We start from the raw sequence: 23,836 nt of genomic DNA on the forward strand, positions 1-23,836 counted from the left end.
CAACTGTTACTTATCGAGTATATTTATTGTTTGAGGTGCAGCGGGAGAGTAATTTGTGTGTGCGTGTTTTCGAAGGAAACTCGTCGAGCAACTCTATTTGCTTTCTCAAACATTAGGAAGGAACTGCCCTAACAGACACACTCATTAACAAGCCTCCATGTACAGTTATAGACACACACATGTGCCTGCATGACACACAGCGGCTGAGGAGAGAAGACAGAGGAGACGACTTCAGAGACACATGATGTAGAAAAACTACTGAAGAACCAGGTTTCAGGTGACAGCTCATCATGTCCATCAGTGTGAATCTGAGGAGGATCTCCAACCTGCCAGGACGATGTGACAGAAAAGTCGAACTCACCTTCAGAGGTAAATAACATTTAAGGTCTGTCTGTGTATACTTCTATGAACTCTTCTTATATATAATATCTTCTGTTATTAACTGTAATGTACATTAACTGTCCAAGTATGAGGACTGCATTTTTCTTACAATTTTAGTTTCCTTTAATTTGTCATAGGTTACAGCATACGGTGATATAGCGAGCTTCAAGCCTTGTGTTCACAGATTGGTAGTGATGAAACTATTACCCAGATTCTAAACCATAATACTGTCTACTCCATCCTGTCTGTGTATATATTCAATTTTATTTTGAATTACTTTTCAAAATAAAATTGAATTGTGTATATATATATATATACGCACACACACACATAGATGTGGGACAAGGATATAGTCATCTTAGTGCCTGTATTGCAATTTGCATTTTGAAAAAAATGTCTACATACTTTTGGCCTTATAAGATACTTTGTGGTCAGATCCAGCCTTAATGCTGATGTTATGTAACTGTCTTTCCTTCAGGTTTCACTCATAAAACCAGAGTCCTGCAGTGTCAGAACTTGGCCATCTTCAACGAGGTCAGTAGACCTGGTCTGATCTGTCTGTGTGTCCACTGTGGACATCATTAAAAGAAAGAACAGGGGGCTAGTGGTGTAATTTAGAACTTAACTTGGGTTCAGCTGCAGTTCCTCTAATTTCCACTAGGTGCTGCTGTCAGAAAACTGACTATAGAAATGAATCTGGAAACCTCCAACTTCTGACTATAAAGTCAAAACATGATCATGCACAACAGGTTCAGATCTCAGGAGATCAGTGAGGTCCTTCTGACTGATGGGTCAGTTCAGGGGGAAGCAGCTTTTGAGATTTCAGGTCACATGACCTTCATCCTGTGTGTGTTATAGCAAGTAGCTGCAGTTTGTCTTCTGTCAGACTGAAACTATTTTCATGGAGCTGATATCAAACTGTGCCACTCCTACAGAACACACACACACACAACCGCTCCTTCAACACACACACACACCTACAGCACTCCATGTAACCAAGAGGCCTCTGAAGTCATGCTTTCAAACTGACCGTGTTAACACAGGAATTACTGTGCTTTTTGGCTGGCAGTGTCTGTTGATTGGTCAGTCTGTCACTTTTTTATGACTGAAATTTCCATCCCACTGTAACTGGCTAAGCAGCTCCTGAATTATGGGTTGTGTTGAGTCATGGGTGAAGAATGGCTGAGATGCTTGTGTCTGCTTTGCTGTGCTGTTATATATTGTCTGGAGGGGAACATAGTATATGTATTTGGGAATTGTTCATTTGGTTCATCAAAGGCAGCTCAGCACTCCAACAGAGCAAGTGACCAAGTGAAAATCCATCCATGAAAAGTGCATAATGAATACACATCTGTCTGCCATTCAGTGTAAAACTGATGGAAAAGGAGTGAAAACTGTAGTCGCGAGGAGATAGACAAAGTCAGCAGCCTCCCTACTCTAGTTCTGATATCACCACTGTAGTTGCTGGATGTGTGTGTTTCTTCAGACCAATGTACAGTATTTCTCATTTTCACTCATTTTAACAAAGACTCAAACAAAATGAATTTCCTTCAGTTCAAAGCAGGTGGATAAAATGCTTAGATTTCTGACTGAGAACATATCTATAGTGTCAGTCATTGAGGCTCATGGGTAATGCAGTGTTCAGTGTTGTTCCACCGATTTGAAGGAAAAACATGAAACATTTCTAATGATGACCTGAACACACAAACTGTCACTATAGTTCAGTGGTTTGGAGAGTTTAAGGTTTGAGTGTCTCTTAAAAAAAAATTTTATTATGTGGTTTTGGTGAGGAGGAAAATATTTGTTGACCTGAAGGTTCCAACCATTTGTTGACATAAACACATTATACATTATGGTTCTTTGTTTCTTCGAGTCAGTCTTTATTTGATCTTCAGGTGTGACCAGGTGTACATGCGTCATCCTCAGACATGATGATTAATGGTTAAACATGTCCACATGAAAGGAGACATTCTGTTCCTTCTTCCGCTATTTTGAGCACATAGTTGTAAACACGTTTTGATCAGTAAGTCTGATATTCATGTTTCTAATGTGATTCTAAATGTCTACAGCATTGATCTTGAGGTTCGATCCCTGCTCTGAAACATCTTTGTGCAAGACCCTGAACACCATATTGTTTCCAATGTGTTTGTATTTACTTCAGCCTCAGTTAAATTCCACATGAGAAAAGTTTTATATAGGAGAGGTGAAAGGTCATGGACCAGGTGTGAATGATTGACTGAAAAAAGGTCCAGTACCATCCACCAACACAGAACATCTTTGAACAGAAACATTTACAGCCACTTCTGTGAGGTGTAGCTGAAAGCCCAGGAAATGCTAAAACGTGTTATGACTAAAAGTTTCTTCAGACTTTTCTTCTTCTTCTTTCAGTTGGCATCAGACATGAAACAATGTTGTAATGAAAATAACGTGTCTGTGTGTGTTGTGCGCAGCATTTCCGTTGGCCTCACTATGGTAAAGAAATCAGTGATGAAGTTTTGTCCATCAGTGTTTACAACTGCAGTAAAGTCTTCTCCAACAGGTAACACACACTCTCACACACACAGATTTTACTGTCTTTGTGAACCTTCACAACTAAATTACCCCAACCCTGACCTAAACCTGATTCTAACCTTAAACCTTAAGTCCTAAATCTTTAGAAAGTTCTTTCAAATTGTCCAGACCAGCTAAAATATCCTCACAATTTAAACTTTATCCACACTAATATAGACAGACATACACACACGGGCAATATAGTACACATTTATAAATATATCATTTTATTTAAAAGTGTGTGTGTGTGTGTGTGTGTGTGTGTGTGTGTGTGTGTGTGTGTGTGTGTGTGTGTGTGTGTGTGTGTGTGTGTGTGTGTGTGTGTGTGTGTAGACTCCTTGGTAAGTTGGTTGTCAGCCTCCAACATGTTGTTTCCATGGGGAGGCAGTTGCTACGGGAACCGCTCACTGATGCCAACTATGGCCTGACTGATGTAAGTACATGCATGCATACACACATGCACACACTTGTATTTTGAATCACACTGGTTTTGTTTTTCTGTCTGTAGATCTACATAGAGTTGGATATTCAGTATCACCCAGTAGAGGGAACAGCTGGACGCTGGGAGGGACACGACTTCCTGGAGGCTGAAGATGAAGACGAGTAAGATCAGATCCACATCTAACAGTGAAACACAGAACTTTTTAGGTGTCAGCTGGACTAACAGAATACTGAAACATGTGTCTGTCATCTTATTCTCTGGCTCTTCAAGAGTCACATCAAAACAGTCACATGGTTTCAAACAAAACATAAAAGCAAAACAACAGGCTAAGATGAACAGAGGCAGTGCATGTCTTCTTTAGTGAAAGCAGGAGGAAACTGTGAGATTAGTTCTGTCAACAGAGAAAAGAACTTCCAGCAAACAGGCAGCGTGGGAAATCCAGCAGTGGGTGCTCTGGCCAGTCTCAACACATTATCTCTCTCTCATTTCACCTTGTTTCTCTTCCGTCACCCTCAGGTCAGATCTGGTCATCAGGAATGCAGGATTTGATGACCCTGAGAGGTGAGAATTTACACTACACATTTCTCTTAACTAGACCAATACATCCTAAAGGTACCAATATACAGTATATATAACCACAATCATAACCCGATGCCAGCTATGGCCTGACTGACTCCTGGAACCAATATACAAATCATCTGACATAAGAGATGTATGGTCTCCAATGTTGGTACATGTCTCTGCCCACAAGGTTATTTGAGTAAGTAGATCCATCCAAGTATATTTAATAATAACATATTGCACAGCGGTGTGCTTTTCACTTGTTATCATTTAAGTTACATACTTTGTTTGTATGATGGCACTGCAGGCCACGGGATATGTTCAAAAAGCTTGTAATTGAAGTTTAAGTTTTCAAGTTTATTATATTGCAGATACGTTTTTCCCAAGGTCAAGAAACACATTTGACAAGAAACCTAAAGTAAAATTCTTTGACCCTGAGAGGACCCTGAGAACTTATGTTGTGGGAGGAGGGTGATGAATGCTGTTTAGGTTTCTGAAAACCTCCTCATTAAACTTTTTTTAAATCTCTTGGGGAGTGCTTCTGCAGAAAAGATCTGAATAGTAAAAATAGTGAAAAGTCTTTGCTCCAATTAATGTCAGTTGAGTCATTGTTTGCTGACTATGTGTATGAAAATGAAAAAAATCCTGGGGGTGTAGAAAAAGAAGTTTTTAACATCTGCCTTATTGCAACAAAGGGAGAAAGCAACAGGATAAATATTTCCATTAACTGTGGAAACTTATTACTTACTTTATTATTTACTTTCTCTGCTTCTCCTGTCAGTCAGCTGACTGTCACTCGCCCAGATAAGCTGGAGAGAGAGGCTCGGCGTCTAGGGCGGGGTCTGGTTCGGACTGGGGATGAAGACGACGATGATGACGATGATGATTATGATGATGATGACATGGACTTGGAGACTTCCAACATTGTCCTCACTCCTCTGCTAAGGTCTGTTTACCAGACTGACTGCCGTGAGTTTTGTTGAATCTTCTAGATGCATAAAAACTGTATCTGCTTTCAACATGTGTGTTTGTGTTTAGTCGTTGCAGGCCTCTGTCCAGAAATGCTGTTTCAGGGATGCCGAAAGTCCAGAGTTTCCAGGTGAATTTATTTATGCAGCCATTTTTGACCAATTACAAAAGAACATTATAATAGGCATGAGCTGTGTGTATGTATGTTGTTGTTTGGAGGGACCAAAACTTGTTTACACACTTTTGTTGGGACCCAGCATCCTCATACATGATTTAGAGTAACAGCTTCACTTAAGGTATTAAAATTAGTCAATATGACTTGTCTACAATGAATGAAAACATAACTCTGTGTGTGTGTGTGTGTGTGTGTGTGTGTGTGTGTGTGTGTGTGTGTGTGTGTGTGTGTGTGTGCGTGTGTGTGTGCGTGCGTGCGTGCGTGCGTGTGTGTGTGTGTGTGTGTGTGTGTGTGTGTGTGTGTGTGTGTGTGTGTGTGTACGTACAGGTGAATGTGAACATCCTGGAGGCTCAGAAACTGGTTGGTGTGAACATAAACCCTGCAGTTTTCATCAGAATGGGAAATCAGAAAAGAAACACAGCGACACAGAAATCCACTAACTGCCCCTACTACAATGAGGTACAGCAGAGTGCAGAGCAAAATACAGTAGAATTCAATGTAGTATGCAGAAAAATACAATTCAGAAAAAATTGTTACACTGGTGACCTGTCCAGGGTGTACCCCTGCCTTTTCACCCAAATAGAGACAGGCTTCAGCAGATCCCTGTGACTCTGAATAGGAATAAGAGGGTATAGATGATGGATAGAGCTTGTTACAGTGCAGAAGAATACAGTACCTGAGAATTTAGTAAAATTTGCACTTTCTTTCTCAGAACTTCCAGTTTGAGTTTCAAGAGGCTCCAGAGACCCTCTTTGATAAAGTCATAGAGATAAAGGTCAGTTTCGCTTCTTTTTTTTAACTTTTATTTTACTGCTGTTACCATAGTGATAGACCTGGGTCTGGTCAAACTAAACACCTGTGATGTCACTTCCTCTCAGGTCTTCCACAGGCGGACTCTTGCGTTTCTGATGACCCACATTGGAACTTTTAAGATTGACATTGCCACTGTGTACAACCAGCCAGGTACCAGTACTGCTCACATGGCAGTATTCTGATTAAAATACCGCAGTACTCACTGACATAATCCCTTTGCATCTCCAGACCACCGCTTCTACCAGAAATGGGCTCCTCTAACTGACCCAGCAGACACCAGGTCAGGGATCAAGGGTTATGTCAAGGCCAGTCTCAGTATAGTAATGAAGGGAGACGCTCTGAGCATGCCCAGTCTGCCACCAACCTCCTCGTCCGGAGCCAATGAGGACATAGAAAAGTCAGTAACAATCAGTTTCCTAATGCATTTTAATAAAAGTTATCATCTTAACTATGATCCCATAACATTTCACAGAAACACAGTAACGCAGTACTTAACAAGCATAAATCAAAATATGAAGTCAGTGAGCATGCATCAGTCTCGCCAGATTAATAGAGATTAAGGCAAAATTTGGTGTGGGGACCTATTGATTATCTTGCATTGGTGATTTAAGTTTACTGATTTGCATAATTTGGTTTAAGAGAAGCATGTAAACGTTAAATATAAGAGGACCTAGGATAGAGCCTTGGGAAGCGCCACATACAATGACACTGTGCACAGATTTGTCCTCAGAGTTTAACAGTTTAAGAAAACATTGTCGCCAAATTTTGTAACATGCTTAATTTTCAGTTAACTAGGTTCTCCATGTGCTCCCTTCTGACAACTGTTCAGCAGTTATTTTGTGTCCTGGTCTATGTTATACCAACTACAGTGTATGTGAATAATTAAAGTTGTAAATTCCTTTTTAAATGTTAATAACTACCAAATGTTTTGGCAAACTAAAATAGTGATTTACTAATTCAATTTGGATCTTTAAAATTTAAACATATATATGTTAAAATTAATCTAATAAGTCCATATGTACCTGCGAACAGCTGGTGCAACCCAATTAGGGATCTGACCTTTTCTTAATGTGTTTTTCTTGCAGGAACCTGCTGCTTCCTCGTGGAATGGCTTCTGAGCGTCCATGGGCTCGATTCCGTGTCCGGATCTACAAGGCTGAGGGTCTGCCCACTATGGATGCCGGTCTAATGGCCAAGATGTCAAAGGCCACTGATCGGACAGTCTTCATTGACCCCTACGTACAAGTGACTTTCTCTGGGCAACAGGTACACAGACGTACACATATACTCATGGATCTTCAAATGAAGTGTAAGAAGAAATGATTGTATACTGTATCATTGGGGAAGTGCAAACAGGACTATATTTTATAGCTTTTTTTTTTCTTATCTAACTATAAATACAGTCTGGCCAGACAAGATCCAAATCTGAAACTATGTGTAGACATTCAGCACTATTTATTTTTTGAATAGTCAATGTAATAGGACACACCTGGGCAGCAAAACACACCTGTCAGTCACATGTTCCAATACTTTTGTTCACATGAAAAATGAGTGTGTTCAAATAAAAGTTGCAATCTTCTAAATTGTGTATCAGATCCAGATGTAAATACCTGGAAATTAAAGCTGCAATGTTGATCTCTTGTCTTATATTCATCTTTTGATGTCAAACCAAAATGTTTTCAGTCTACAGCAAATATAAAGGAATTGGCCTCACTCTTCCAATACCTTTGGAGGGGAGTGTATCTAAAATTTTCTAATCCTTCTGTGTTTGTGTGCGCAGGGGGAGACGTCAGTCGCCAATGCCACCAGCTGTCCAGTTTGGAATGAAGAGATTTCCTTCATTGAGCAGTTTCCTCCTTTGGCTCAGCGAATCAGAATCCAGGTCCTTGATGATGCAAAGATGGGAGACGTCGCCCTGGCAACACATTTCCTGGACTTGCAACAGATTTCTGATCCCACCAGGAATGGTACGACCTGTGCCTTACATTTGCCCAATGATACAATATACAATCATTTCTTTTAGCTCTAATGGTACTAGCTCTATTGAACATCACCTGAGCAGAGGCTTATATTAAACACAAGCCTTTATTTTTAGATATCCATTGTTTTAAAACTTTGCAAGAATTCTTTACATTCTTTTTGAAAACCAGCATTTACTTGCTTGTTGCCAAAGTTGTTGCTATAATTTCTAGACCATCTTTCATCTGAGAATTTAAAGTGACGGTAATATCTGTCTTTTGTCTGCAGGGTTTAACCCCACCTTTGGTCCAAGCTGGCTCAATCTGTATGGTTCTCCACAGAACTCGACTCTTGGAGATGTCCACCAGGTAAAACAAACATGTCATTTAAAATCAAATCATGTAGAATTAGAACGGCCTGAACAATTTCCCCCTACAGGCTTTAAACCAGGGTCTGGGAGACGGAATCTTTTATCGTGGTCGAATCCTCCTCGCACTCTCCGTCGAGGTTTACATCTCCCCCTCCGCTGTCACTGTCGAGTCAGGCTCTGCTGCCATGGGAAAGGTACTTCTTCATTGTTTTTCATAACATCACAGTGACAATTTATTAAAATCTGAGAAAAAGATCATTTTATAAAAGCTCTTTCCCATTGCATACTTAACTTACTGATGTTACCTTAATAAAATTCAGTGTGCCCTTAACACCAGGCTGATTTTTTATGACCTAAATCACTCTAATGTGACCCTCCTATTTGTGTGCTCCTAAGATGAAAGGAGCAATGGGGAAACTGGGTATGGGAAAGAAGAGGAGCAGCAAGAAGGAGAAAAAGAATGGTCAGTCTGCTGGGGAGAATTGAAAAACTAAAAGTACAAGATGCATTATAATTTGTGTTGTTGTTGTAATTCTTCCTTCAGAACACATGTATTTGTCGGTTATTCATCAGTTTGTTTATTTGTTGTTGCTGTAGCATCTGCAGTTGACAGCGGAGGGATGGACGACTCAGGGGAGGCAGGAGTTGAAGTACCAGAGGCTGTTACTGTTGAGACTGAGGAGATCCACCCACTCCCTGAGGTCAGTACAATCATCACAAACCCAATAATCATCATCATTATTAATGAGCCATTTTAAATGAAATTTACATTTAAACCATTTTTAACAAACATCTATATCTAGTTAATTCACTTCATTTTCTATCCATTTTCTGCCAGGTTTGCCTTCTCACTTATTGTCCTTGCTTTTCCTGTTTCCTTATACATTGACAGCAAAACATTGATATAAAAAGATCAATTATTCTTTTTTCAGACCATGACTCAATGGAAAATAGAAATGAACTTATGTATATTAAAAAGTCTTTCATCAGATTTTAGTCTAGGCTGTAAATAAAAACAGTTTTAGCATTAAACATATGTAAGAATTGACTATCGTCTGCATAGAAATAACAAGAAATACTTTGAAAATACTTATCTCGAAAGTGAAAGAATCTACAATGTAAGTTAAATAAAAGAGTGTAAATCAGAGAAAGTAATGCAGTACTAATTTTTTCTTGTTTTTCAGGGTTTCCTGGGACAGAGAGAGGACTTTCTGCTGTTTGCATCTCTGTTTGAAATTACTATGATAGACCCATCTGTGGGAACCAAACCATTGACCTTTGAACTCTCAATAGGTAAAATGTGTACAGTATATCGTGTCCTGAATGTGAACAGTTGGCTTGCAGACACATCTGTATCAAGTGTTTTGTTTTTGGCAGGAAATCATGGAAAGGTGATGGGGTTTGAGAGATCCAAGAAGAACCAGGGCAAGGAGGAGCTGAGAAAGAGCAGGGAAGACCTGAGGAGGAGCAGGGAGGATCTGGATCAGGAGGTGCGGCTTCTGATGGAGTCAGAGGAGGAGCTGGACAGAGAGGTGGTGCTGAATCTCGAACCTGAGAACAGATCTGTGACTGCAGCCACGAGACCCCAGCCCACAGAGTATGACAGGTAAGCTGCACTCACACCGGGTAACTAGTACACAACATCTATTTGCTGCCGCTTCTCCAAATGCAAGTTGCAGTGACAGTAGGCCAAGTAGGGCAGTCTAGAAGTGGCCCCAGAATTCCTAATTCCTAATTTGATTCATAGAGGTTGTTGCTTTTAATCTGGACTCTCAGGCAGAACCAAGTTGTTTTTAGAGAGACTATCAAGAGGCATTGTTCCCAACAATAAAGCTCCCAGCATCAGAGATACACACCAACCCGTCCTTGGCTGTGGTTAGGCAGGTAAAGCAGGTCATCAACTAATTGCACTTTTGGTGGTTTGATCCTCACAAGTCAAATTGTCTGAACTCCCAATAGCTCTGAAGCTGGTTAAGTCAGTACCTTGCATGTTATTTCACTGTGTGTGTGGGTGTGTGTCCTTGAATGGGGAGAAAGACTATCAACTACTTGTGGTGGTTTTCGATGCTTAACTGTGTCTCCTGTCTGTCAGGTCATTCCAGTGTATTCCTCTCCAGCCACCCTCCTTAAAACAGAAGCCTTGTCTTTTTGTCTGGAGTCAGTTTGAAGATCACAGCTTTCGTCTCTATCAGGCTAACTGGCTCAACAAGATGGCCGACAGGCTGGTGAGAGTCAAGTGATTTGTCAACATGGAAAAACATTGTGTGTGTAAGGCAATTCTCCCAAATCTCTGCACTCCTCTTTTAGGAGATTGGTCTTGATGAGGTGGAGCGTCTGCAGAGGAGGCCAAGGAGTAATGCAAAGGAGCGTTTGATGGAGGTGCTGCTGGAGATGGTGGCCTCCTGCAAGTCAGTGCCCTCCCTTTAAAAACTGATTAATTTGATTTGGTTTGATTTTCCCTCGTGCTTTTCAATCTGTTGACCTGTCTTCCCATGTCTCTGTAGACAGTTCAGTGCTTTCTCAGACAGGAGGTCTCAGTCTCGTCCCAACAAGCTGGACAAATGCAGGAGAGAGTTTGTCAAGAAGCATTTGGTCAGTCATTCCTCACCTGTCCGCCTGTTTGTATATATCCTGCCTCCGGGTCTGACTGAATGTCTGATTATGTTTAGATCTTGCTGGCCAGGCGAGCAGTGAGGACCAGACGGAGGACCACCAGACGAACAGTCAGACAACGGTTAATAGACAGCAGGAAATTTTTGAAGAAACTCCGCCAACTGGCTAAAGAGGTCAGAGGTCATAGAGGTGCCACCACAAAGACATCAAAAGTTGCAATATGTACAGTGTGACTGACACCACACTCTCTCCAGCCCCAGACAACCATCCCGGATGTGTTTCTGTGGTTATTGAGTGGAAGCAAACGATTGGCCTATGTCAGGATCCCATCCTACTCTATCTTGTTCTCATTGGTGGAGGAGCAAAGGGGGCGGGACTGTGGCCGAGTCATCACCCTCTACATGAAGGTAACCCTTCTGTTTCTAAAATCATCAAACATTTGCCACTCTAAATCATAAATCATCAGTTGTTGTCTGAAACACACCATTATGCCTATACAGCCATCTGTAATGCTAGCCATTCATTGCCATCACTAAAATTTAATGAGGAAGACTTGGCGACTGCTGTCTGCTGTTCCGTTATTGATAACACTCCACATTACATTGAAATAATTAACGCTTTGTTTCTAAAATCACTGACAGTGCTCACTGTTTTTCTCCAGACTCATGATGACCAACCTGTTTTTTAAAAATCATCAGTAACACTTATCAATCTGTCTTTTTAATCATGATATTCACTGTTTAGTCTCTAGTCCAGTCACCTTTAATGATTCTCTGCCTCACTGACGGTTCTTTCAGGCTCCAGGATGTTCAGCAAGTGAGATCTTTGCCAAGCTGGAGGTCTACCTGTGGCTCGGTCTGGCCAAGTACAGTAAAGAGGCCACTAACAGTTTGCCAGAGGAGTTTCTGCCGATTTATGAGGATGAGGATGAAGAGCAAAGAGAGCTGGTCAGCACAGGGAAAAGGAAGCTTCCTGTCAGTCTGTCCTGTCAGGGTGAGTCACCTTATCTCCTTCAACTGGGGAGGCATAGTATCCACAGCAGGTCTGCCTCATTGTCAGAAAGTTTGTTCTTAAGAATAACATCCCACTAATTACTTTTATTTTGACAATGAGGTAAACCCTCTCTTCCCCTCCACAGACAGCAGGTACTTCCAGCTACGATGTCACCTGTACCAGGGGCGTGGCATAATGGCTGCTGATGATGATGGCCTATCAGATCCCTTTGTCAAGGTCATCTTCTCTACACAGTGCCAGGTCACCAGGGTAGGTACCATTGTCCGACTAATTAAAATTTTGTAATTGTTAATGCAACAGACAGTTGATTTCAAATGTTGTCAATTCTCATTCATCAACCTGCTCTTAGAAATCAATACCACAAACCACATGCTCCAAAAACTCAGGATCCTGCATTTCCCATAACTCACCAGCATGGTCTTTCATTAGTGCCTGATAAACAGTTGTGTCTTTTAAACTCATTTCAGCACAGGCTTTGTGTTTTAATTCTGTGGTTTCCAGTCCTATGGAAAGTATTATACAACTGAAACTGAGCACCATTTGGTCCTTTAACATACACATTCCCATAGATGTTCTGTGTGTGTGTGTGTGTGTGTGTGTGTGTGCGTGTGTGTGTGTGTGTGCGCGCCCACGCGCTCAGGTGCTGTTTGACACTCTCTCACCAGCCTGGTGTGAGTGTTTGCTGTTTGACAGAGTCCTACTGGAGGGAACAAGGGAGCAGCTCCAACAAGACCCGCCCCTCATCATCGTCCACCTCTATGACTACGACCAAATGGTAACGCTGATGTTCTTTTCCTCCATGTGTTCTGTCCTGTGTCTCAACATGTCATAACAGCCTCTGTGTGTGTGTGTGCGCGCGCGTGTGCGTGTGTGTGTGCGTGTGTCTGTGTGCGTGTGTGTGTGTGTGTGTGTGTGTGTGTGTGTGTGTGTGTGTGTGTGTGTGTGTGTGCGCGCGTGCGGGTGTGTGTGTTCAGAGTGCCCCGAAACCTCTGGGTCGGGTGTATGCTGAGCCGGAGTTTAAACCCGTTGAGCTGTTCTACGAGAAGCCTCGCCTCCGTTTCTTTGACATCAGCCTCGGCAGGGCCCCTGCTGGCGAGCTGCTTGCTGCCTTTGAGCTGATCGAGCTGGACTACTCTAGGTTTGGAGAGGTGAGAATGAATCAGTCAACGTCTCGCTACACCACAGTGTCTCTCTGAAAAGATTTAGACTTGCCTTGTATTTTGGTAGCTTTGCCCATTTCTTCCATCAGTTTGTGATCTTGGTAACTGTCAGTTTACAACTCTTTGGTAGACCAATGTACAGTCTCACACGAGTTTCAATAAAACTGCACACACAGCTATCAGCTCCAGAGGCTTCCTCCATTCTGGACTCTCTACCTCTCTATTCCTGCTTGTTGGATAGTTGGATATCTTCAAAAACCCCACACTCCACCATCTTTCTAAAAATCACTCTCTCAACTATTTCTAGCTCTTTTCATAACTGAGCCAACACTAGGGATGTCTGCCTAGACAGATCATCTGAAATTGTGGATCATTATCTCTTTATTTAAACAATATTACATCTTGCCCTTTTTATGATAATCAGTTCTGTTAACTCGGTTTGCTATTGGTCAAATTTGTGTAACAATTCACCAAGTTGAACTTGACACAAAAGCAAGTAACATCTTTTATTTAGATTCCATTGATATTCATTGATTTTACTAGAAAAATTACCACAATAATTTCGGAGAGTGAACTAGAAACCCCCCCCCCCCAGCCCTCTCTCCCCAGCAGCGTGGACCCTCAGGAGCTGCCTTATGAGGAGGAGAATAGATATTACATCATCCCAGATGGAGTCCGACCAATTCTGAAGACCTTCAGGATAGAGGTTGTGACATGTGAACATTATATACATCATTATATACATCATGTGTTTTTGGGGCATCAGGCTTTTATAATGCTGCCTGTATGTTTGTGTGTGTGTCTTCAGGTGCTGTTCTGGGGTCTGCGTGAGCTGAAGCGTGTGAATCTGTTTGAGGTGGAGCGCCCCATGGTGAAGGTGGAGTGTGCAGGACGACAGCTGGAGTCTGAAGAGATTGAGAGCTACAAGGTTCACCCCAACTTCAAAGAGATGGTCCGCTACATTGACGTGGTCAGTTTCTGTCATGAGTGATGATTACTGATCTCAGTCAACGACAACAAATCTGGCTTAAAGAAATGTGGCCTTCTGAATTTGGAAGATACAGTTGCAGTGCTTGTCCTGTAAGGAACATAAACTAATGCCTGCTTCGCTGTGTTTCCCTCTGGTCCACCCAGGAGCTGCCGGAGCAGGCCTACCTCCACCCACCTCTGACGTTGTTCGTGGTGGAGCAGCGGGCATTTGGTCGACTCGCCCTGGTCGGGTCTCATGTGGTCCAGAGCCTCATGGACTATGGCCCGCGAGACCAGGGCGGGGAGCCGGAGGAGGAAGAGGAAGAGCGCAAACGAAAAGGTAAGACCTAATAAAGGTAGTTCTCACAGCAATAGTGTCCATTAGATGGAACACATTTTTCTAGCATTCAGACACATGCTATATTGTCACTAAGGACCTTAGTTACTCTTGCAACACCTGCCAAGCTTGACATGGTATGGTATAGCATACACATATGGTATGTATACACTATGTTATAATGATAACAACGGCAGGAATTTTAAAGAATTGGTCCTTGATATTAGATAAAGATAGACAGAAATTGCTGATCATTTGTAGCTTGACTTGTTAATGTAGATTATGAGGCTGAAGAGTGGAATGGAAAGATTGCCAGCATCAGCTACATTACAACAGAATCTGAATAGTCTGCCTCTAACCTAAATGGACTTTCTGTCTCTCTCCAGTGAGGCGGAATACAGTAAAAGTCAACCCCCTGCTGGCAGTGAAGGATATTGGACTAAGCAACTTGCAAATCAAGCAGTCAAAGATTCCATTCAACCCCTTAAAGTTTGTTCGTGTGTGTAGTTTAATCTCCTTTAAAAACATACAACTCAAACTATTCAGAAAAAATTTAAACAGATTTCAAGGAATGGGTTGATTTTGACACTGGTCCTGCTCCACAGTCTCCTCTGAACAAGCTGATGAAGAAGGTGGAGGAACTGGAGGAGGAGGTACCTGAGAAGGAGGAGCTGGACTGGTGGTCCAAATACTATGCTTCACTGGAGGAGATGGAGAAACAGGTGAGTCACTGATTTGCCTTTCTGTCCGTCAATCAATATCAATCACCCCTGGTGATGAAATAACTACGTCATCAGTTACCTCAGTTTGGGTTTGGATAAAGTTTATATCTGAAAGACTGAGTTAAGGAAGGGTCAGGTTTGGTGTTTATCAGGAAGAGGCCCTCTGCATTATGGGAAATGTAGGATACCAGAGAGTGAAGGTCAGAATATCTTGGCTTCTGCTGTTTTTGATTATGAACATCTGTGTGGAGTTTGCATGTTCTCCCTGTGCTTGTGTGGGTTTTCTCCAGGTACTCTGGTTTCCTCCCACAGTCCAAAGACATGTATGTCAGGTTGATTGGTGACTCTAAATTGCCCATAGGAGTGAGTGTGAGTGTGTGAGGTTGTTTGTCTCTATGTGGCCCTGTGATGGACTGGTTGTCTTTCTGCAGGCACCTGATGAGGAGGAAATGGAGGAACACGCAGAGACAGGTACAGTTCAACTTACACTTTGGTATTTCAGTCAAAGTAATACATAAATATGTATATGTGTTGCCATATTTGTCAATGTTTAAAAAACTATTATGAAAAAGGCAGCAACAAATATTTCGTCAGCACTTAAATGTTTCCAGCAGCAGTTCCTCTAATGTCCACTAGATGTTGCTAAAGTTCTGATGCATTTTCCTAGTTTGAAAAACCCTCAGTTTACAACAGTACAGTGTTCACACAAATTCAACTCCCAGGAGCTTAATGTGTACCAACGACATGGTCCTGGCTGCAGGAATTTGCTCCCATTCAGCCTCTTGAGCAGTAGTGAGGTCCAGTATTGATGTAGGGTGGTGAGGCCTGGCTTTCAGACAGCATCTGCGTTAATCTCAAAGATGTTAGATGGGGTTGAACCCACGGCTCTGCGTGTGGGTCAGCATTTAAACACAATACAGGAAACTAATAAATAAATATGAACAAAGTCAACATACCACAAAAAACAATTGAAAGTGATTAACAGAGTAAACAGAGTTCAAGTGCTGACAGTTTTCTTATTCTCAGATGGAGCAGAGTTGACCATGGCAAACATCGAAGATGAGGAGGATGAAGTTGTGGTGGAAGCTGAGCCTCCTAAACGCAAGAAGATCGCCACACTAAAGGTGTGACATCACAGAGATTGACAGCTTGCAGTCCAGTCTGTCAGTCCAGGCTGCACTAATGTCAACAGCAGAAATAACACTCGTATGTGAATTTAAGTTGTTGCTGGTAGTTGGTGCAGCAACTTAAGGCCAGTCTGAAGGGAGCGAGCCATCACTTTCTGAGCGCTTTGAATTTGGCTGAAAACTGACCCACAGTAAAAGACACTTGACATCCCTCAGAGGTGCTAGATTTGGTGACAAGGCACAGCCCTGACACTGTCCAATGCCAGGACGCCAATATGCAGAAATTAATTTACAAAAAAACCTCTATCTGAAAGCAACAGACCCAAGAATACTTTTACACAAGCAGTCTGTTCACCTGTTGTCAGTCCTGTTAATACACAGGCCAGAGACCAGCAGTTATACACAGGCACCCTGCTAGACATTGATTGAGCTAAATGTAATTTGGACCTTGGTCAAACTTCAGATATTGGGAACTGAGAGATCCATTAAAGAACTTTTGGTTTCATGTTTAAGAGACAGACTTCAGATTCTTGAGGGTCTGAATCATGTTACTCATGAAAGCTGTACTTTCTCTGTGTGTGTTTGTGCATGTTCAGCTGTATGCAGGGGAGCTGGAGTCCGAGTTCAACCAGTTTCAAGACTGGCTGCGGATCCTCCCACTCTATAAAGGCAAAGCAATTGCTGAGGATGAGGATGATGATGATGAAGATAGGCTGATGGGAAAATACAAGGTATTGTGGATGGCATGGTGTTTGTCCATCTAGCTGTTTGTTAATGTGAGTTCATTATTCTATCCTCTCTTTCTTCAGGGCTCCTTCCTAGTTTATCCCATTGAATCAGAGGATGAAGAAGACACCAGTTGTCAGATCACAAATGGAATTCCCAAAAACTCACCGGTCAAAGTCTTAGTCCGTGTCTACATCATCAAGGTACTGTCAATCTATGTCCTGACTTTGCCTTACTGTGCTGGAGCCGTCCAATGTTTTATAAAATCTTCTTTTAACAGACTTCACACTGTTGTTGCATTGAAGACAGAAATGAGAGATGTGTGTACAACATTTGTGTTCTACTCTGAGCTATGCTCTGTGTTCTTCCATCTCTGACTGTGTCCTGCAGGCAACTAATCTGGCTCCCACAGACCCGAATGGTAAATCTGACCCGTACCTGGTGGTCCGAGTCGGACAGCAGAGTCTAGACACCAAAGATCGATACATTCCCAAGCAGCTCAATCCCACTTTTGGAGAGTCAGTAGAATTTTTGTAGTACCAGTATTTGCCTGACTGTTTGTCTGACTGTTTGAATGACTGTTACACTTCACAGCTGACTCTGTCTTTCAGGGTGTTTGAATTCACAGTGTCCTTTCCACTGGAGACAGAGTTAGTTATCATGGTGATGGACCACGATCTTGTGGGGTCTGATGATGTTATTGGTGAGACGCACATTGACCTGGAGAACCGGTTCTACAGCCGCCACAGACCCTGCTGCGGCCTGGCTCTTTACTACGACACGTTAGTAATCCGACCACCAGGACATCACAGCTACATCATGTTACAACCAGTAATATGACACATTAGGTTAAATCAGTACCACAACACGTTAGTAAGAACTACAGTTGTGCCAGAACTACAACCTAGTATTAGTATCAAAGCTAAGACGCATCAGTACTAGTAATAGGACAGAAAAGTATTCAAACTACAGTATATTTGTATGTAACAGAACTAAAACGCACATTAGAACCAGTATACACCGGTATACACTTTAGTATAAAACTGTAATAAAATATTTATATAATAAAAAAACTAAATTTGGAAAAACCAGTACAACAACTATGTGTGTGTACTTAGTTATGTACTTAGTTTAGTATCTGTTTTTTTAACGTGTCTCTCTGTCTCTCTCTGTTTAGTGATGGTTACAATATGTGGCGTGATTCAATGAAGCCGACGACTATCTTGACAGATCTCTGCAGGGAGAATGGTATCCCATATCCAGAGTACAGATCATCTGAGATCAAAGTCCTCAACAAGATCTTCAAGATCCCACCAGATGCAGTACCTGAAGGTAGGACAGACAGGTAGATCTAGCCAGATGTAGTGTACCAGTACCATCACCTCTCAGCTCTGTTGCTGCTGCTATTACTGATCTGGATGTTTTATTGCTGCTCTGCTTGTCCTGCAGCGACGTACAGCTCTACCAGCTTTACGAGCTCTAAGCTGGCTATCACCATTAATAGTCTTAACTGAAGTGTTGTTGTTGTTATCAGCTCTGCTGAAGAAGAACCAGCGAACTCCAGAGGAAGAGGAAGAGATGGAGGAGCATGCAGCCCTGAATGTGCTGCATCGATGGGGAGAGATGAATGAGTTTGTCCATACAGCCCTCCCACTGGTTCCAGAGCATGTGGAGGTCCGGTCTTTGATGAACCAGGATAAACCTGGACTCCCACAGGTAACCACAACATTTGACATACAGAAAGTCAGAACAAACAAGAACATACTGCTACTGGTATTAATAAATTTCACATCAACTGTGCCTACGTATGTGTGTGTTTCAGGGTTACCTTCATATGTGGTTGGACATGTTTCCTACTGATGTCCCTGCTCCGCCCACTGTTGACATAAAACCTCGCCTACCTGAACAGTATGTCAAAAACGCACTGGAGCACAGTGGAGTAATAGTATGAACAGGAACAAACATGACATTTGTTTTTGTTTCCATGGCAACAGGTATGAGCTGCGCGTGATCATCTGGAACACGGATGATGTGTTTCTGGAAGATGTCAACCCGTTCACAGGCGACCCATCCTCCGACATCTACGTTAAAGGGTGAGACACACACACACACTTTACTCATTACTCAGCTCTAGTGGTTCCCAGTCTGGTTGTCATGGGTCCCAAGATTAATGAAGAGTTTTAAGATGATTAATAAGATATGAATGAGAAAAGAACAGCAAAGCACACAATATTATGTTTATTATTATTGCATTATCTCAGTGCTGTTTTCCCTCTAGAACATCAGGAAGTTTTATCTCCTCAGGAGTCTAAAACTACGTGAAACATCTACAGGAAAACATAACTCTTCGACTGAAGGGATCAGTCATTGGTTAAACACATTAGCTGAAACATTTAACTGTCAGCTGGAGACTAATTTCAACTAATTCATGGTGTCAGCTCGATTAGCTAGCTATAGTTACAGGTCCTAAAATCTGTGAGTGATTTCACTGTAAGAAAATCACTAGTCTCTGGTGAGAAATTTGTTTACTTCTCTCTGAACTCAAGTACCTTTGGTTTAAAAAACTCTAGGTTTTGAAGGTAAACTTGACACCTTTAGCATAATAAACTGTCTGTCAGGTTGAGTTTTGTGTTCTCTGTGCAGCTGGGTTAAGGGACTGGATGGAGACAAACAGGAGACAGATGTTCACTTCAACTCTCTGACTGGAGAAGGAAACTTCAACTGGAGATTTGTGTTTCGCTTCGACTACCTTCCTACTGAGGTACCACCCCCACACATACTTTGGTAAAGCAGGATGAATAAAGAGGATGAATTCTGATGGTCTGAGTGATCTCCTGACTTTTTGTGAGCCACCTATTATGTAAGGGGGTGGCATTGAAAAGCTAATTTAATTGACAAAGAACGTCTGGTGATTGTTTTCTCATTCTGAGAAACTTTGGATCTCTCTGAAAAACGTTGAGGACATCCAGTAACTTTCCTTTCCTCTTCTCTAGAAAGAAGTGGTGTATAAGAAGAAGGAGTCATTCTTCTCTCTGGAGGAGTCGGAGTTTCGACAGCCAGCTGTTCTGACGCTGCAGGTCTGGGATTACGACTGCATCGGTGCAAATGACTTCCTGGGTGAGACAGACAGACTGGACATTTGCTGAAAAATGCACATTTTAACCATGACAGACTTAATAATAAGCTCATCAACCTTTATTACATCCCTGTGTAGTATTTCTCTACTCGGTAATAAACTGCTGCTTCTCTCGTGCTCTAATCATTTGATTTTAGTAAGAGACCTTTTCTGACCTCGTCCTTCTGCCATATCTACCTGATGACGTCATAAATTCATTGTCCATTTTAACAGTGTTAATGTTATTAATAATATACTGAAGCCTACCACATTCAAACACTTATCGCTTCTACTTTGCTGTTACAATTTTTCAAATGAAAGGCAGCTCAAAAGTTACAATGCGTCCCATTCCTGGTAGGCTTATAATGTGAAATATCTAAACATGTCATTGATGGCAGCTTCACAATCAGCAATTATTTATTTCATTTATATTCTGTTTTACATTGGAAAAAAAAACACTTTTTCTGTGTGAGTGAATTATTTACAAGTCATTTTTGACACTGTGAACTCAGATATAGGTATCTTCCAACATGGACAAATAAAACCAAAATAATGTTTTTTATAATTTGCGTGAACTGACCCTTTAAAACCTTTAAACTGGTCATTTCATAGTGGCCTTCATCCTTCTGTTGTCTGTCCTCTTTCAGGCACTGTAGAGCTGTCTCTCAGTGACATGGTGCGAGCGGCAAAGGCATCCAGTAAGTGTACAATTCAGATGGCAAAGGATCGAGCTGCCCCTCGAGTCTCTATATTTCGGGCCAAGAAGATGAAGGGCTGGTGGCCCCTGACCCGCCTGAAGACGGCCAAGGACTTCGAGAGGGAGGAGAAGGAGAAGCAGGAGGCCATGAAGAAGGGAGGCAAGAAGAAGAAGAAGCGCAAGGACAAGAGGAGCCAAATGAAAGAAGAGGACATCCAGTACACCGACAGCATGGGCAACACTTACCTGCTAATGGTATAAAAAAAACAAATATACTCTGCAGCTAATGCAACAAAGGCAAAACACAATAACCACATTCAAAAATTAAGATAAGACCTGAATCTGAATCTTTTTTTCTCCACCATATACAAAATGGTGAGGAAGTGGTTCTGGGTTTGAGTTTGGGTGGAATGATGAGAGATGTTATGACTCTGGAAATAGGTTGCATTTTTTATGTAAAGTGTTGATGCCTCGTTGTAAATTTTAAATGTAAATAATAAAATAATCAAATTTAAATTTTTATTTATTTAAATTTTTATAAATGCAAGCCATAAAAAAATCATCTCTCTCTTACCTGCTAGTCTGTTAATATGAAAGGAGCATTCAAAGTGTGTGTTTAATTGTGTTTAACTGGTTTAAATTAAATTCCAGTTTGAATACCTGTGGAAACTGTGTCTGTGTCTCTGAAGGGGAAGGTGGAGGCCGAGCTTCAGCTGGTGACACTGGAGCAAGCAGAGGCCAACCCTGTGGGGAGGGCACGCAAAGAACCAGAACCACTGGACAAACCAAAGTACAACACACACACACACTGTAGAAAAGAAAGGTCTCCTTATTATTCAGTGCTCTTAAAACAATACTCACATGCCCATTTAAACACTAAAGCTTGATTTACTGGTTGTAGCCATGTGTGGTGATGTTTTAACACTGATATTTAAAACTGATAAATCTATTTTCTGGTCACAGCAGAAACCCAGAAACATGCTAGAACTAGTCAGTTACTCTTAAAAGTTTATTGTATTTGTACTTGGCTGTTTTGGCTAGTAGCAGTTAGAAAGCTGTATTTGTACCATTGACTTCTGTCTCACAGTTGTTTGTGAACTAAGTCTCCGATGTGAATCAGGTGTAAACTGTCTCCTGTCTTCCCTCCAGCCGTCCCACGACCAGCTTCACGTGGTTCGTCAATCCCATGAAAACCTTCATCTTCCTCATCTGGAAGAAGTTCAAGAAGTACATCATCGCTTTTTTGATCCTCGCCATCCTCAGTCTCTTCCTCGCCCTCATCTTCTACACGTTGCCACAGCAGATCTCTGGTCTCATCATCAAGGGATGAAGAAACCTGCAGAGTGCGGAGTCTTCGTCATCTCCTGCTGGAGGTCTCAGGTTCCTGATCTGGAGTCATATTTTATCCTCAGTCTGGTTTCTGTGGAGCTCAATCAGCAACACTCCTTATTTAATATATTTACCACTGACTGCACTACATTACCCAGAATCCTTGTTAATATAAAGACAACCTGGGTGGTAAGAGGAATAATCAGGGGTTCATCTGTCACCAGAAGAAATTACAGGACATCTTTCACTGCGGATTCAAGCCACATATTTATATTGTGTAAATTAAAATGAGTAAAACTGTTTTACAGCACTGGACAGATGTAAACATAACAAATTTGTGCTGATAAATCAAAAACATTTTCCCAATATAAACATAACTTTATTGTATACAGGTTTCATTTTGATGATTAAATATAGTTGTTGCCAAATTTTTTTAAAGTAAACATTTAAATAGAAAAACATGATCACTTTCATATTTTTATTTAATTCTGCACTAACCCTAAACTGAAGTTTATATTTTCATTTGTACCAGTTTCAGAATGATCAGTCTGAATGTTAGCTGTTGTTTCTGAGTAAATAAATCCTCAATACAAGATGATTAAATATGATTAGGAGACAGTTCGACTCATGAAGGGAAAGGGACTCAGCCTTGGGTCAAACAGCAGGAAGTCAGAAATGGTTTGTTTACAGAGGCTCGCTCTGATTGTTTCCTCTAAGGCTGATCAGCTTTTTGCTCATGGCCTCAGAGTCTACAAATAATGTCTGAAGACCAGGTCACAGTTCAGCTTATGCTGGAAACATCTGTCTACACATGCCAGACAGGTTTACCTGTGTTAGTGGTCCAACCCTTTGGTTCAGACTGAAATAATCTCAACAACTATTTGATGGATTGCTGAAAATTCTTGACTCTCATGGTCCCCTCAGGATGAAAACTACAGGCTTTGGTGAACCATTCGCTTTAAATTTGTTTCATGACCAAACACTCTGACATCCTCAACAGCCTCATCTAAGCTGTTTAGCAAATATTCATATGCTAAGATGGTGAACATGGCAAACACTAGTGGTTAGCATGTTCACATTAGCATTTAACCTCAGAGTCCATATCATGATGGCTGGTGTGAAAATCTAAATCTATTAATTACTTCAAAAAGCAATATAATAAATCTTTAAATAGTCTGGAGATTTTAAATTATTGGAGAAACTTATTTCAGAAATTTGTTTCTTATTCTTTCTTTGTAAAATGTGTTTTGTTTTAAAAAGCTGGTCTGGGAAATTCTTTGTATGACAAATGAAAGATTTTCTTATTTAGTATTTTGACAAGAAGATGGAAATGGAATAAAGGTGAAATGCACTTTTTACAAACACTATATTACTATATTATTTAAAATGTACTCTCATTATGCTAAATAAACGGATGTCCTCTTCTCGTTCTTCCCTTGATTTGGCCCCAACACTCCGCCGTAGGGTTCATATGAATTACAGTTTATTTATTATTTGAAGGTTCCCAGTATAACCAGTCTACCCAGTGTTCCTCTGTGCTCGGTCAGCAGTGCGCGCCGCCGCGGGACAGGGCTCCGCCGCTGTGCACCGTGAACGCGCCTCTCCATGCGGTTTGAATAAAGAAGGAAAATCAGAAAAATCAGCTGACGATGGAAACACATGAAGCGGATGCAGAAATGCGGAGCAACAGCCGGTTTCGTGCTCTCATCTGAACCCGGTCCTGGTGTCCGGGGGGTCCGGTTCTCCGCTGCGCTCCTCCGCTCTTTGTCAGCCGGTTCACACACGGAGACCCGGGCGGGTTTGTGGG

The 23,836-nt window shown here is 41.6% G+C and overlaps 1 protein-coding gene across 1 annotated transcript; it reads left to right on the forward strand.

Annotated features, from left to right (window-relative positions):
* The first annotated feature begins 94 nt into the window (after positions 1-94).
* Positions 95-23,453, forward strand: fer1l4 (fer-1 like family member 4). The gene is made up of 49 exons (XM_026307669.2): positions 95-369; positions 860-915; positions 2,832-2,920; positions 3,265-3,364; positions 3,440-3,534; positions 3,890-3,934; positions 4,716-4,880; positions 4,973-5,033; positions 5,406-5,537; positions 5,791-5,853; positions 5,957-6,041; positions 6,120-6,288; positions 6,977-7,157; positions 7,672-7,858; positions 8,139-8,218; positions 8,289-8,414; positions 8,617-8,683; positions 8,818-8,921; positions 9,405-9,513; positions 9,598-9,826; positions 10,313-10,445; positions 10,528-10,628; positions 10,725-10,812; positions 10,890-11,006; positions 11,088-11,240; positions 11,631-11,826; positions 11,972-12,096; positions 12,488-12,622; positions 12,822-12,995; positions 13,603-13,713; positions 13,816-13,977; positions 14,142-14,316; positions 14,700-14,812; positions 14,919-15,035; positions 15,467-15,506; positions 16,062-16,159; positions 16,759-16,893; positions 16,972-17,091; positions 17,279-17,406; positions 17,500-17,670; positions 18,066-18,220; positions 18,423-18,604; positions 18,711-18,796; positions 18,883-18,981; positions 19,532-19,649; positions 19,882-20,005; positions 20,651-20,955; positions 21,390-21,490; positions 21,850-23,453. Exons 1-49 carry the CDS (start codon positions 291-293, stop codon positions 22,028-22,030), a joined length of 6,165 nt encoding a protein of 2,054 aa, XP_026163454.1. The 5' UTR covers positions 95-290; the 3' UTR covers positions 22,031-23,453.
* Positions 23,454-23,836: the final 383 nt, after the last annotated feature.

Source organism: Mastacembelus armatus, chromosome 5, assembly GCF_900324485.2.
Source record: "Mastacembelus armatus chromosome 5, fMasArm1.2, whole genome shotgun sequence".
In the NCBI taxonomy this organism is placed as follows: Eukaryota; Metazoa; Chordata; class Actinopteri; order Synbranchiformes; family Mastacembelidae; genus Mastacembelus; species Mastacembelus armatus.